Source organism: Mustela erminea, chromosome 3 (assembly GCF_009829155.1).
Source record: "Mustela erminea isolate mMusErm1 chromosome 3, mMusErm1.Pri, whole genome shotgun sequence".
In the NCBI taxonomy this organism is placed as follows: Eukaryota; Metazoa; Chordata; class Mammalia; order Carnivora; family Mustelidae; genus Mustela; species Mustela erminea.
Genome location: NC_045616.1, coordinates 63,551,792 through 63,565,806, shown reverse-complemented (window position 1 = coordinate 63,565,806; position 14,015 = coordinate 63,551,792). Strand labels below are relative to the sequence as shown.

The following is a 14,015-nucleotide window of genomic DNA, read 5'->3' as shown; positions in this document are numbered from 1 at the left end:
TGAAGAAATACAACTAACATATTAAACATCTACTGTATGGCAAGTTTTATTGCATGGGCTAGGTCTTAAGCAAGTAACAAACTATAGTAATTCAGAAATCAACTTTCTTTCTATATTTATTCTACATACAGATAACTTATTTTTCATAAAATAAAAAATGCTTTTTTTTTTTCTCACTCATTCACTTATAAGCCCTTCTCATTAAGAATTACTTCCAAATAACAAATTCTCCCAGGAAATACTTTATTTCTTGAAAGTATTTCACCCAATTTATCATTGCATAGCCAAAGAACATGATTAAAAGAAATTAAGAATAACTTAATTGTTAAAATAAGCGTGAATTTAACAATGAATTTGGTTCTATCAGAAAAGGTGGGCTCAGACACTAGGTTCACCAACAAGTAATATGTTAATGGTTACAATTCTTCAAGTCCAGAATTCTTTTCATATGAACAGTCAATTTTATAAGGGTGCCATGTGAGCAAATTCGACATTGACATTTATTTTTTCTCTTCGGAGATGAAGTGATACATATAATAGCCCATACTTAATTAAGAAAAGCAAAGGATACTATTTTTATTAGTTGAAGATTAGTATTATTATTGAAGATTAGTATTACATTTTTGTAATTTAACTCAAGTACATGTTCTATTTGTAAACTTCATTGTGAGAAGTTCACTGAATTCAGTTATATTTTGTAATTTCCTTGATGTATGTAACAGCGAACCTTTGAACCTACAGAGCAAGGAAGAAACTGAAAGCTGAAGGGGTTCAGGAATATAAATGTTTGTCCTTCTCCCTATAACCTGTTTCACCGTATCTAGGGCTACCACTCAGAATCTGTTGCCTTTTTCATCTTTTTACCTTCTCTATCACTACTTAGCTTAGTGAATACCACTTGGTCCCCCCCTCATCTCCTTTTAAATTGTGTCACTCTCCCACCCGATTTTTTGACCAAGTACCACAATGAAAGTTTTGCATGCAAATACAGGTATAACAACAACAACAAAAACCTACAAAGAAATAACAGGTTTTGTTTGTTTTTTTTTTCTGAGCAGATGCAATGTAATTGTTTATTAAAATTTTTTCTTTTCCTTAAATAGGTCATGCACTATTATCAGAGTTTGTAACTCAAAACAGGATAACTATATTTAACTCTATAGAAACTAACAGTACTCCAGGAATACTACTATTCAGTAAACAATAAAGATAAAATTTAATTCCTTCCACTTTCACATCAACCAACAATCTATTTTCAAAGAATCAAGCGTAATAACTAATAAGCGTGTGACAATATGCAAAAGGAAGGAGAGGAAGAATCAAGGAAAGACACCTCAAGATCAAAAACATGTTTGAATCCATTATTCTGTCCTCTAGCATAATGATCTATCTCAAGGGAAATAAAACCCCAAAATACAAAACTATACACAACTTTAAAATACACCATATAATATACAACATATATGTCAAAATAAATACTGAGCTTTTATGTTCAAAGTTTCTTTAAAATTTCTTTAAATTTAAATTTCTTTAAAATTGTTCTCAAGAATGGAGAGTAGTAGTTTCATTCTTAACACTTACAAACAATTCCTCTGTAAGTTTTTCCAACTCAATATTCAACTAAATTTGTTTTCAACTCCAAATATACATGAGGGCCAGAATATACGAAAAATAAGAGCAAAATACTGTAGGATTTTCCTCAGTGTAACATAAACATATATAAGATTTAGAAATCAACACAGATTCAAAGAGTACTTTTTACTTTTATAAGCAATATAATTTCTATCACGTGAATTCTCTTTGAATGTATCAGTAAAATCTATGATTAGTTTTTAATATACCCATTTCTAGATTGGCAGTAGAACAGCACCCTTAACTGACCTCCATTCAACTGACCCACTTTAGCCAAAACGTTTTTTTTGCCCTTTGATTAAATACGTCATGGCACACTGACTACTCTCAACTTATATGCTATTTTTAGCATATTTAACCACTTCTGGTTCCACAGGTTCAGTTATGTTTAACAAATCATTTGGTTGTTCCCAAACCTGTTTATGCCAGTTTACCTGTGTGGTCCTTACATAATTAGTATTACATAAGTCTGGAATACAAGTGCAAAAAGAGGGTTGTTTCTATATGAACTAAGTTGAATGCAAACTAAGTAGAATGACTCAATAAAGGTATTGAATTAGACAAAGGTGAGACATCTGTAAAATACTAAGGAAACAATAAGTGAGAAGAACCTATACTTTAGTTTTTTCAAAACTATCTTTAAGTTTTTATTCCACTTTAGAGAAATCGAAACTGGAAACTGCAAACCATGCATTATGGATATAGTTTACAAGAACAACTTCTCTCAATTCCACATTTGAAGAGATGGTGTTAACATTACATCAAGAAGCTGGCAAATAAATATAGATTTAAGTATTTTAAGTTAAAATTTTTAAATGTTAAGATACTTTTTTTTTTAGTTTTCTGCTTTAATTTCTTCAATAACCTGCCATGTAACTGTCCTAATCTCATCAGATATGAAGTCTTCAAATATGTTTTTTTCTGAATCTCTTAAGGGCTTGCTCTAACAGCTAGAAAAATAGTATCTGTCTTTATAAAATAACTTCATGGGAATAAGTATTAGACTCTATACTCCACAAAGGCAAAGATCTTCCTCTTTTATTCACAGATAGATCCTAATCACCTATCACAGTTCCCAGTACACAGCTAATGCTCAATAAATACTTGTTGAATGAAGAAGAGGAACTTACTGTGATGACAGCCTTGCTAAGACAGATGGATCCTCTGCAGCCATACTCTGTCTCATCTTCAGATTTGTAGTAACTCAGAGTATTATTTTTTAAAACTACCCAACGATCTTGCCACCCATGAATGTAGTTTGTCCACTGGAGGTAAAGGTGGGGGGAGGGGGGGGAAGGAAAACAAAATATACAAGTCAGTATTTTAGAGATCCAAACTTCTGAATCAGCTATCAATCTAAATTTAAAATGTGAAAAGTTCTAGCCTAACTGTAAACAGTAAAAATTACAAAAAGTGAGTTGAGATTTTCTAGATTGTATGATTTTCAGTAATTTTTACAAAATTATAAATATTGTATTTTCTTTTCTTGTATTTTTAATAAAACATGCAGATTTCAGTTAAAAATTCTGTTTTTTTGTGTGTTTTCAACCTCCCCTCTTCACCAACTTCATGACACCTAAGATTGTTTTGGTCTCTGCCATAATTACCATATTCAACAGAAAAGTTAAGTTTGGTTATATAGCCTCTCATTCTCCTACACCAAGTACTGCAGGAAGACTTCAAATCAACAGAAGTATGAAGCTAATCATGTCCAAATATTACTTTTGTTTAAGTTGTTCCTATATGAACAGGTACAATATTTATAACTATACCCAAGCAAAAATACTAGATCATTAATCTTTAAGTCTGTATCAACCTTATTTTTCATCCACAGAACTCATTATACATATTAAAAATAATTAATTCATTTTCCAAGTTTCTCCAAAGATTTTTTAAGTCTAAGAGTAATAATACAACTATTAAAAAAAAAAAAAACCCTGGTTTTCAAAAACATACTTGAATTGCCAGTTTTTAGTGCCTATAAACGGTTTCCATGTTGCTAACGTCTTGCTGCACACTGCAGATCACAATCAATAAACTTGCAAAGGCAGAAACGCAACCTCTATGGAAATCCTTGATTTTGCATATTTTTATGCTCTGGGGGTTTTATGTATGTATAGACAATTCCAAAAACTATCTAATTCCAATACTATCTGCCAAAAACTAACTCAAAATGGATTGTCAAAAATATACCACATTGGCTCAGGCTCTATATCCATTGAGAAATCTCTACTTTTCTATTCCCTACTCAGCATGTTTGAGACAGTTCAGCTCTTAAATCTTCTAAGGCCCATCATTACGACCCCTCCCTGAGAGCTCATCCACGCCGGCAATTTAACACATTCTTTCCTATGAGCTCCCCAATCAACATTTCTTTATTTCTAACTCCATGTGACTTACCACCACTCAAACTGACTTGAAACAATGATGGTTACATACAAAACTGAATTATCTCCTCCTGTAAGGTGCACTTTCCTCCCTATGTTTCTATTTCCTTTGCTATAGTGGTATTTCTGCAGTTATTCAGATTCAAACCCGGCTGAGTGTTCCTGTATTGTATGGAGAGAGTAGTGCATATAATATCGGATAGACCCTACTGGTTATGTAATGAGTTTTGACAAGTTATTTAACTTCTCCGAGCTTTACTTTATTTGCTTGTTATTTGAATGGCTGAAAAAAATCATGAATACCCCTACTATATTCATAAGAGATACTGTTTTTGTCAATCTTTATAGCCTGTCATCAACTCCTAGTCATCCTTCCTTCATATTAAACCTTAAATTTGGCTCTTCTCTATTTTCAATTAGTCCAATCAAATTATCAGGTTACCAGATCCTGAGAAGGCTTAACAACCTTACCTCTAGTATCTTCTGCATTTTCTTTCAAAACTTATATAATCTTATTTAATTATTAAGCACACTGACTTACTTATCTTACATATTAATCTCACTGAACCTCTAGCTCCAGAACTTACATGAACAACTCCCATTGACTGTAATACAAATTGTTTATAGAGTGGCATACCTTAATCTTACCTCATTTCTAATTACTGCCCCTCAGAGGGCTGGTAACTATGTGACTGTGGTCAAGTTACTTATCCTCTGTTTCTTTGTCAAACTCTACCTCTTAAAGTTGTCAAGATGAAACAAGAATAGACTTACAACACTGCCAGGCACACAGTATTTTCTTAGTTGGAGCCAGAGTTATGCAGAACTAATGAAGCTTAAACTTCAGTGCAGTTCACTAGAACAGACCTCTTGCACAGTGACAGAATGGGTCCCAGCAATTGTATCTCCATTTTTAAAGTGTTTTTCTTATAGAAGACTCAATAAATTACAAGAGCTTCAAGACCCTTTACTTAGTAAATGTTAGCTTCTCCGAGAAGGCAGATTTTTGCTTCTCATAACATTCCCTCACTCTTCCCAATCTAACAGAGATAAGGCAACAGGCTACACACAGAAGAAGAATCAAAGGTTTCTGTTCCCAATAATCCAGCATGCAAATTTCAAGAGGAAAACAATACATTTAGAATAAGAGTCAGAACAAGTTACAAATAAAATACTATGGGAACTCAATGGAAGGAGATCTGAAATGGCTGGCAAAAGAAGAAAAGGCTTCATGGTAAGAATAGAGTTTGAGATAAACTCTAACCATGGGGGCTCCTGGGTGCTGAAGTTGGTTAAGCAGCTGTCTAGGGCTCAGGTCACAATCCCAGCATCCTGGGATAGAGCCCCGACTCTGCGCTCCTGGCTCAGCAGGGGATCTGCTTCTCCTCCCCCTCCCCCTCCCCCTGCTTGTGGTCTAGTGCTCTCTCTCAAACATAATCTTTAAAAAAAGAAAACAAAAACCCTCTAAAGAGAGATAGAATTTCAAACAGTTAGGTATGTGGAGAAATAGAAGATAAGGTAAACCTTGAAGGATGGAGAGAATTCACAAGAAACTTGACCGCATTTATTTTATCCAGGCTGTTTCTCTCAAGTCCCAGTAAGGAAGGCATGAATCTTTTCCCATCAACATCCATTCTGATATTTGTTATAACCACCTAGAATTACTGTCTGTCCAGTATTTGTGGAGCCTAAAGTAGCTCAGCTGATTAGGTGCCTTCAGCTCAGGTCATGATTCCCCAGCCCTGGGACTGAGCCCTGCATCAGACTCCTTGCTCAGGGGAAGAGTCTGCTTCTCTCTCTCTAACCTCATCCCGTGTTCATTCTCTCACTCCCGCTCTCTCTCAAATAAACAAAATCTTTAAAAAAAAAAAAAGTGATTCCATAGAAAATATGCATCATGGGTATTTCCATGTACTTTAAATTACTACAAAGAAAAATAAAAAATTTGGATTGGTGTATTTCCAATATAAGTTTATGCCCTCCACCCATTCCAAATTCATTCCATTTGGGAGAGGAAGAAACAAAACACATTAGTATTGAGACTTATCTACATTACTCAATTAAAGGGAAAAAAAAACAGTTGCTGAGTTCTAACTCTTGCATAAATTACCAGGTGAATACAAACAGATCAAAATATAAATGTACTTTAAATTTTAAAACATGTTCTCGATATAAAATACGCTTTTAAAAAATATTTTATTTATTCATTTAACAGAGAGAGAGAGAGAACACTCACACAAGCAAAGGGAGCAGAGACAAGACACCCCACTGAACAGGGGACCACACTTGGGGCCTGACTCAGGACTGGACTCCCCCAGAACACTGGGATCACAACCTGGACCAAATGCAGATGCTTAACCGACTGAGCCACCCAGGCATCCTCAATATAAAATATTCTTGATTAAAAAGCTTCCAGAAATCATTATATATAATCATACATTGTTAAATTTCAGGGAAATTACCATGATAGCTGTTAACAAAAATGCCAAAAACTATATTCCTTTTGATTCTACATATGCAGCAATATCAAAGTTATTTACCTACCATAGAAGTGATCAAAAGTATGTTTCTCAACATTTAAATATCAAGGAGATAGTTTTTCATTTTTTGTCATACTGTACCTACTATATTGGTATGCAAACAGTGAATACTCAGAGCATTGGGGACTCTTTCCACTAGTCACCCCTCAACCCCCCCAAAATAGTAATACCAAATAGATTAAAGTTCAGCCTGTTCTGTAAAACACTTACCACCACCATAATACTAGTTTGGAAGCCAGCTTTCATTTAATGAGATGAGTGATGAATCTACCAGAATTCAGAAGCAAAGAACAAACCTGAAATTCAACCTTACAATGTATACCTACTATACAATGTGTTAAGTACAGATAACTAAATTACAACCTACATTCAATCTAAAGAAACCCGAGGGTGCTTCACTTTACTGAAAGCCTTTCACTGCAATTCCAATGATGACAATATTCTGCCACGGAAATAAAAGTTAACACTTTCAAGTCTTAATTCCAACATTCATGTCTTACCTAACGCCTTTTTCACCACTTTCTAAAGATAACAGAAAAACCTAGTATGAAACAATTCCACAATAAATGTCCAAATGCTTAGCGTAAGTATGTCTAATGGACGCAGGGTAGTTTCTTAATAGTCAGTGGCTGCACATGATCTTGTATCTTATGACCAGCTTTGCTGAGGGACTGGCATTTCTAAAACTTTAACAGGAAGAGGGAAGGAAGTAAAAAAGGCAACGTGGGTCTTCTCATAGCAAAAACTTTAAACGAAGAAACAAACCCTAAACCATGTACTATCAAAAGAAAAGAATCATCCATCTTCTCTCCTAAAAAGGGCCTCATCGACTTAGTTACCTACAACTATGTGCTTTGCTAAAATTTTGAAAAAGGGTTTTAAAAATTTCAGGAAAGATAAGATGTGTTTTCCTTATTCTGGCCCTTTGCAAGATTTTTATTTATTTTTTTATTAATAGTTCTATTCTTCCTGGACTAAAGGTCGGCTTCTATTCTGACATGTCCCAAGTTACTATGAGTATTTCTCGTACCTATCACGTGCCGACTCAATAGCTCTTTTCTGAACTGAGGAAAAGGATGAGGGAAAAAGTACAAAAGTCCTCCTCGCTGAGACCTCTCACTACATCTAACTTGGCACAGTTTACCACCTCAGATTTCCGCACCATGCCCAGTTGCTCCGGCTACTGTCTACACCACCGCATCCACAGAATCTTCCAAACCTGCTCTGCATCTCCGGACTAACCTCGTTTGAGAGTTCCGATCTGAACTGCTCCCATACCCAGTGGTTTGCACACTGTTGTTGCCCAACCCGGATTCCTACACCCGGGACAGATGTCGCTGAGTCCCAAGTCACGGTGCGCATCCCACTCCCAAACTGAATCCGGTGCTGGGACACGTTTTCTCCAGTCTTCGGCCGCCACCGCCGCCGAGCCCCAGGACAAGCGAACAGGACAGTCCCCTTCTCCCCCGCCCCCCCACCCCCACCCTGGCACTTCTGCGGCAGTACTCAGCCCCGCACCCCGGCACATTCCGCAGCCCCCGCCCCGGGACAGTCCGTGACTCCCGTCCAACCCCACCCCATCCCCTCAGCGGCTCTCCTCGCGGCAGGTGGAGTCTGAGCAGGGGGCCTTCGGACCCGCGGGTTGCTCACCTTGCTGAGGACTCCGCAGCGCTCCACAGGCGGCCCGGACTCCGTCTCCGGATCCTCCTCGGAGCCCGACGAGTTCCAGCTCTGGTTATCCGACATGGAGGCGCGACAGTCGATCAGGAGACCGGCCCCCGCTCCCTGAGCTGCGCCGGAGGAAGCGCCCAGTACCCGGGGTGAAGGGCCGGGGGATGGCGAAGGGAAGAATGCCCGCTCCGGCTTGTGGGGGAGCTGGAGGAGGGACGAAGTCTGGCCGCTGCGCCGCCGCCGCCGCGCCTGACACAGAGCGGACCGGGGAAGGAGGACAAGCGGCGAAGGAAGCCTGCCCTTCCAGCCGTCAGCCGTCGCCGTTGTCGTGACCCCTGCGCTGCGCCCGGCGCCACCACCCGAACTCAGCCCCTTCGATGCCAACCTCAAACAGAAAAGGGAAAGGAAAGAAGAAGGGAAGAGAAAATCCAGCTGCAGAAACCCGGGTCCACTCACACCTCCGCTACCGCCGCCATCTTCCTGCCTGGCCCACTATTTACCCTCCCCTCCCCTTTCCCCTCCCCTTCGTCCTCCCATTCTCCCTCTGCTCCCCGCCCCGTCCCCCTCCCAACGTCTGACGAAGCACGCCGAGGGCTGGAGGTCCCCTCCCGCACCCTACCTCCGGTTCTCCCGGATGACGCAGAGTGGAATGGTGGGAGGAGCAGAGAAAGGAGGAGGGATGGAGTTCCCGTTCTGTTGCATTCTGGGAAGGTCACTGCTCCGTCAATCGCGCGGCCTCCTGGGAGTTGTAGTCGGGATCCTGCGGCAACCGGTGAGTGATCCGTACCGGGAAGGCTGTCGCCTTAGGGACGAGTCAGGTGGTGGGTGGGCTTCGTTTGACAGTTGTGCGATCCGTCCCCTCGGCCACCCTTCTATCTCTGCCTAGCGTGTTTATGACGAACCTGCGGAGCTTGCGGGCCCGGACGTGAGATAACTCTGCTGAGGATGCCGGGCCTGCCTTCCACGGCTGTTTCCTGAAAGCCCGGGAGCATCTTGCTGCTTTCCAGGGTGGGAATGTACTCGCGTTTCTGCCTCAACCGCGGGCCAGTGGTTTGCACCCTCTCTAGCGAAAACGGGGTTTCTGTCCGCCAAATCCCCTCTGCAAATGTTGAAGGTCTTTTTATCTCGCTCTTTAGAAGTTAAACTTCAAACTTGAGGTTTCCCGCGTTTGGAGGAAGAATTCTCAGCCCCTTCTCACCAGAGCAATCACTTCCTATTGTTGGATTTAGTGTTCATTTTGTTGATAGTACTTTTGAAGATGTCAGAGAATAAATAACGTTTGAAGAATTTTTAAAGTAAAATGAGAATGTGAAATGGTAGACTGGAATTTATTCTAAGTTGTCAATGAGTACCTTCCCGAAAGCCGGGTTAACCATCTCTACGGACCTGTGTCTCTGAGAAATAGGAAAGGTTGTGGAGTAGAAACTTCATTGTGTAAGAAAACCCAAAATGCAATAGTCTTACTGAATAGTAAGAGATTAGGCAATTCTAGTCTTTAAGACTAGAATTGAATTAGTAGAAAGAACGACAATAGAAGAGCTAATGGATCTTTGTCTATTTTTGCATAAACTATTGGGATAATTTTTATTGTGAGATCTTTAATTTGTAACTTCAGTTCTTTCTCCTCTTGTTTGCTACTTTTACATCTTGTCAATTTCCTAATAATTGCCAACAACAAAATTCATTATTAAAGGTTAGAAAGGGTACCTGTGTACATGGAGAATAGGAGTGAAATTTTGAGTATGAGGGAAAAGGCACAGTGGCCAGAAATAAGTCTGGTAGCCATGGAGGTCAATTTAACTGGGATTTTCAGGAAAAAAAAACAGAATGATGGGGCATGTCTCTGAAAAGTACCTACGATATCTTTTTGTTTCCTTAAATTGATGCTTATGCATGCTGAGTTTGTTGTAAATAGGTTACAGATCATATTTCCATTGTGAAATCAAGTAGTAATTCATAATAGAAAGCCATTCAGATGAATAAAACTTGAGATAATGCTTTTGAAAATACTTTGACAGCATGTTAATACGTAATCCCAAGGTTGTCGTTCAAAAGAGAAAACGGAAGAAACCCACTTATGCATATTTTCCTCTTTATTGAATTACTAAATTATATCTTTAGAATTTTGAATAGTGTAACAATTTTTACTTTCCCTTTGGTTATCTAATATGATTAGATGTAATATTTGATTCTTGGTTTTAAAAGGACATTAGTCTTAAGGAAATGATTGTGAATTGTTGAGAAATCCACTTCATAATGTGATTTAGAATCATGGGAGCATAGTATATGTTTATATTAAAATTGAACTTTCCGTTGTCTTTTACACATTTCTAAGTTGTGTGTGGTTGCAACCACCAGCACTTACATCTCTGAGGTTCCCACCTAGTAGGAAATTGCTTCACTGTAGCAGTCTGTTTCTAGCTATAGTGTTGAGGGAGAGGGCATTCTGAGAAAAAAATCATTTAACATACATGAAGATCCCATGATAAATGTTGAAATGAATATATTAGACTGTATATATTATTTTGCTTCCTAGAATGTGAGTCCCATGCAGGCAAGAATTTAATTTTTTTTCATCCATTTTTTCCGTAACTTTTTTCTATCCTTAGTCCCTAGAATAGTGCTCAGCATATAGAAGGCATTCAATATAATTGGTATTATATTTCTATCTTTCAATTAATAATTTAATGAACATATAATTTGCAAGATACTTTGCTGATGACTGGGTGATTTTAAGATCCTAAAAAGTTAAAAGGGGGCCATAGGGAGCTCTGCCTTGCAGGAGGTTATAACAGAAAACAAGGTAAGCGAAGTACAAATGTTACTTTAATAGCTGAGCTAGTGTTTGAAAGAAGGTAACCTTTTTTCCTACCACTTGACAGTGACAAACCCTGTTCTCTAACCCTCTTACCTAATCCTCCTCCTGGATCTTTGTAGGCCACTTGCCCCAGGTCTTTTCAGTTAAAAACAATGGCTACTTAGAATTCTAAAGAAGAAAGGATTGTCCTTGTTTGCTTATCTTTCCACCAAGTTATAAAAATTATTCAAAATAATATAACTTAGTAGATTTTTATGACTTGCTACTGTGTTTATAACATTCATCGTGTTCCCTAAATGAAGTTCAGAAATTTAAAAAATGTGAAAGCTTCTCTTAAAGCCTCTCTGCTTTTTCCAATTTAACCAGAACTACGTGTCCCTTTAAATGCTTTGTTTCCCCTGTTTTGAATACTAACTGATGATACTAGCTTCTCTTCAATGTTCCTGTGAGACCTGTTCAAGAACTGCCACTATGATGATTCATGTGAGTTCAGAGTGAGCAAGCAGATAGTCCCTGGGTGTGAATCTTAGCTGGCTTCATCCTTAATAATCACATGAATTTGGATGTGTATTTAATAAATACTAACTTTAATAAATAACATTATTAGTTAACCAGTTGCTTTTTATTATCTATATCCCAAAAGTCATGCTGTTAAATGCATTTGTAAATAAATATTTGTGTAAGTATATCAAAATGGATATTCATTTGTATGGTGGTGAAATGCATCTATGTTCATGTCTGAACATGTAAACACTAGTTTCAGAAATGTAAAGGACTACAAGAAACTTGTATGTTTTCATCTTTTGTGATGTTATAAGGAATTATTGAAAATAACCCTACAAGTGTATTCACAAAACTGGATATAGTGTGTAAAGTGGATACAGGAATATCGAGTATTCCTCGATACTTCGATTACTCCCCTTAGTATCTTGATCTTTTGTGTTGGTGCAAAAAAAAAAAAAAAAGATTGTATTTTACCTATCCATGATCAACATTTGGCATGCTTATCTTCCAAATAAATGGTTTTCAGTTAAACTGAGATCTTAACAGGTATATTCTTATTTAGTGTAAGCAAGCCAAGTGTACTAGTCTATGAATGAACTTTAAAGGATTGTCAACTTTCTAAAAGAAAAAGGTAAGTGATTCTGAAAGATCCCCGGATCCCCTTACCCAAGAATCCAACACTGCCACTGGATGCACCCGCCGGTACCTGCGTCCCAATAAACCTCTTGCTGTTTGCATCCAGTGGCAGTGTTGGATTCTTGGGTAAGGGGATCCGCGGGTCTTTCAATTCAGCCAGCAAAATCAAGTGTACTCAATAAATTTAAAAAAAATAATTACAAAAAAAAAATCAAGTGTATTCAAGAATAGCAGAGGAATTGCAATTTGGGACAAGCAAACCTTGGTGAACCAAGGGCAAATCCAGAGAACAGAGGAGAGCTTCAATTTATAGAGGAAAGGTGGAAGTCTGGAGGGGTTATTTTGAACAAAAGTTCATTGGAAGAAAATGAGAGTTGGAAGTGGTGGTAGCCTCTCATTGGCTGCAGGAAAGGGCAGCTTGCTATTAGCACCAAAAGGTCATCTTCCTTCTTCCTTCCGGACTGTTCAAGTTATGATGAGTGGTCAGTTTTTGACAGCCCTCTCTTCAGGGTTTTCCAACTCCAGTTTTACTTGAGGTTTCCTTAACGTATTTTCACATTTCCACCCTTTGATAAAGATCTTTCTTTAAAAGCAGTGCTGATCACGAGTTGGGTCATCTGTTCCTTATTAGAATAATTTTTGTCCCTCTGTGCCAGGAAGGGCCTTTCTAGGTGTCATGTCCCACATTGGAGGGAAGTACACAGATTGGAAACTGTTAAGGCAGCATTTGAATAAGGAGAAGGTAGGATGGAGAACTCTTCAGGCATTTCCCATAGAAAGTCTGTATCTTACTGAAATTTATTTTATTTTATTTTTTTTTATTTGACAGAGAGAGATCACAAGCAGGCAGAGAGGCAGGCAGAGAGGAGGAAGCAGGCTCCCCATAGAGCAGAGAGCCCGATGTAGGGCTCAATCCCAGGACCCTGAGATCATGACCCGAGCCGAAGGCAGCGGCTTAACCCACTGAGCCACCCAGGCGCCCTATCTTACTGAAATTTTAAATATTGGAGATCCCCTGTAGAGTACACCAAAGTTTCTACAAAGGTTTGATAGGCAACAGGTATAAAACCTAAAAATAATACTAAGTAAGTTGGGAAGAATAATGACCCCGTTTGTGTATTCTAAATCAGCCCAAACCTGAAGACAACCAGCTAACAAGATCAAGGACCAAAGACAGGTAGAATTTTTTGTAGTCAATATGCTTGCTCTCTGGGTTTTTCTACTTCTCCAGAGGAATTTATCTATATGCAACAGGTGGTGTTTGCTATTGCATAAAAATCTTGTTCAACAAGTAGGTAATCAAGGGCTATGTGATTTTCCAAAACAACTTTAATGAGATATGTGATCATTGTTGACCTACTATTGCCTTAGTGCTGGAATCAGCAAGTTTTCCCAGTCCCAGAGAGAGATTCCTAATCATTCATTCCCTGGCATGAACACCCACCAATGGGATAAGCGCCCTTATGATGGAGGTAAATCTGAGTAATGTATAACTCCTGGGAGTTCCCATTTAAGGCAGCAATGAAGGTTTGTTGCAGAAGACCAATGGGAGGAAGAGTAAAAGGCTTCAGATTTATTGTGGATGTCCATGGGCTAAGTATTGGCCTCCAGTCTGACAGCTGTGTAAACATTGGGCAATGAATGGCCCACTTGCCACAGGCAGATAAAACCAGGTTGTGCACACAAGATTCCTGCGAGCGTTTGATTAATAGTGCTGTTAGTTGGGATTATTCAATTGGCCCTTTGAACCAAGTGTCAGTGGTGTTTGGGGAATAATTAGGGAGAAACTATCCTGTTCTATGGACTTTATTCTTGAAGGGTATACAG

At 38.6% G+C, this 14,015-nt stretch overlaps 2 protein-coding genes across 3 annotated transcripts in view; one reads left to right on the top strand and one right to left on the bottom strand.

The window, feature by feature from the left end:
- CERT1 (ceramide transporter 1) overlaps positions 1-8,605 on the bottom strand; it is a 111,903-nt gene extending 103,298 nt beyond the window's left edge. Inside the window, exons 1-2 of one of the 2 annotated variants that reach the window (XM_032335943.1) lie at positions 8,210-8,605; positions 2,763-2,897 (exon numbers count right to left, since the gene is read on the bottom strand). In XM_032335943.1, the coding sequence (XP_032191834.1) occupies positions 2,763-2,897; positions 8,210-8,305 (231 nt within the window). In that variant the 5' untranslated portion in view covers positions 8,306-8,605. The remainder of the gene's footprint in view (positions 1-2,762; positions 2,898-8,209) is intronic. The other variant, XM_032335942.1, reaches the window with a different exon arrangement.
- Positions 8,606-8,977: 372 nt separating this feature from the next.
- The window catches only part of POLK (DNA polymerase kappa), a 67,844-nt gene continuing 62,806 nt past the window's right edge, over positions 8,978-14,015 (top strand). Inside the window, exon 1 of the mRNA XM_032335939.1 lies at positions 8,978-9,002. The gene's annotated coding sequence lies outside the window, so the exon portion shown is untranslated. The remainder of the gene's footprint in view (positions 9,003-14,015) is intronic.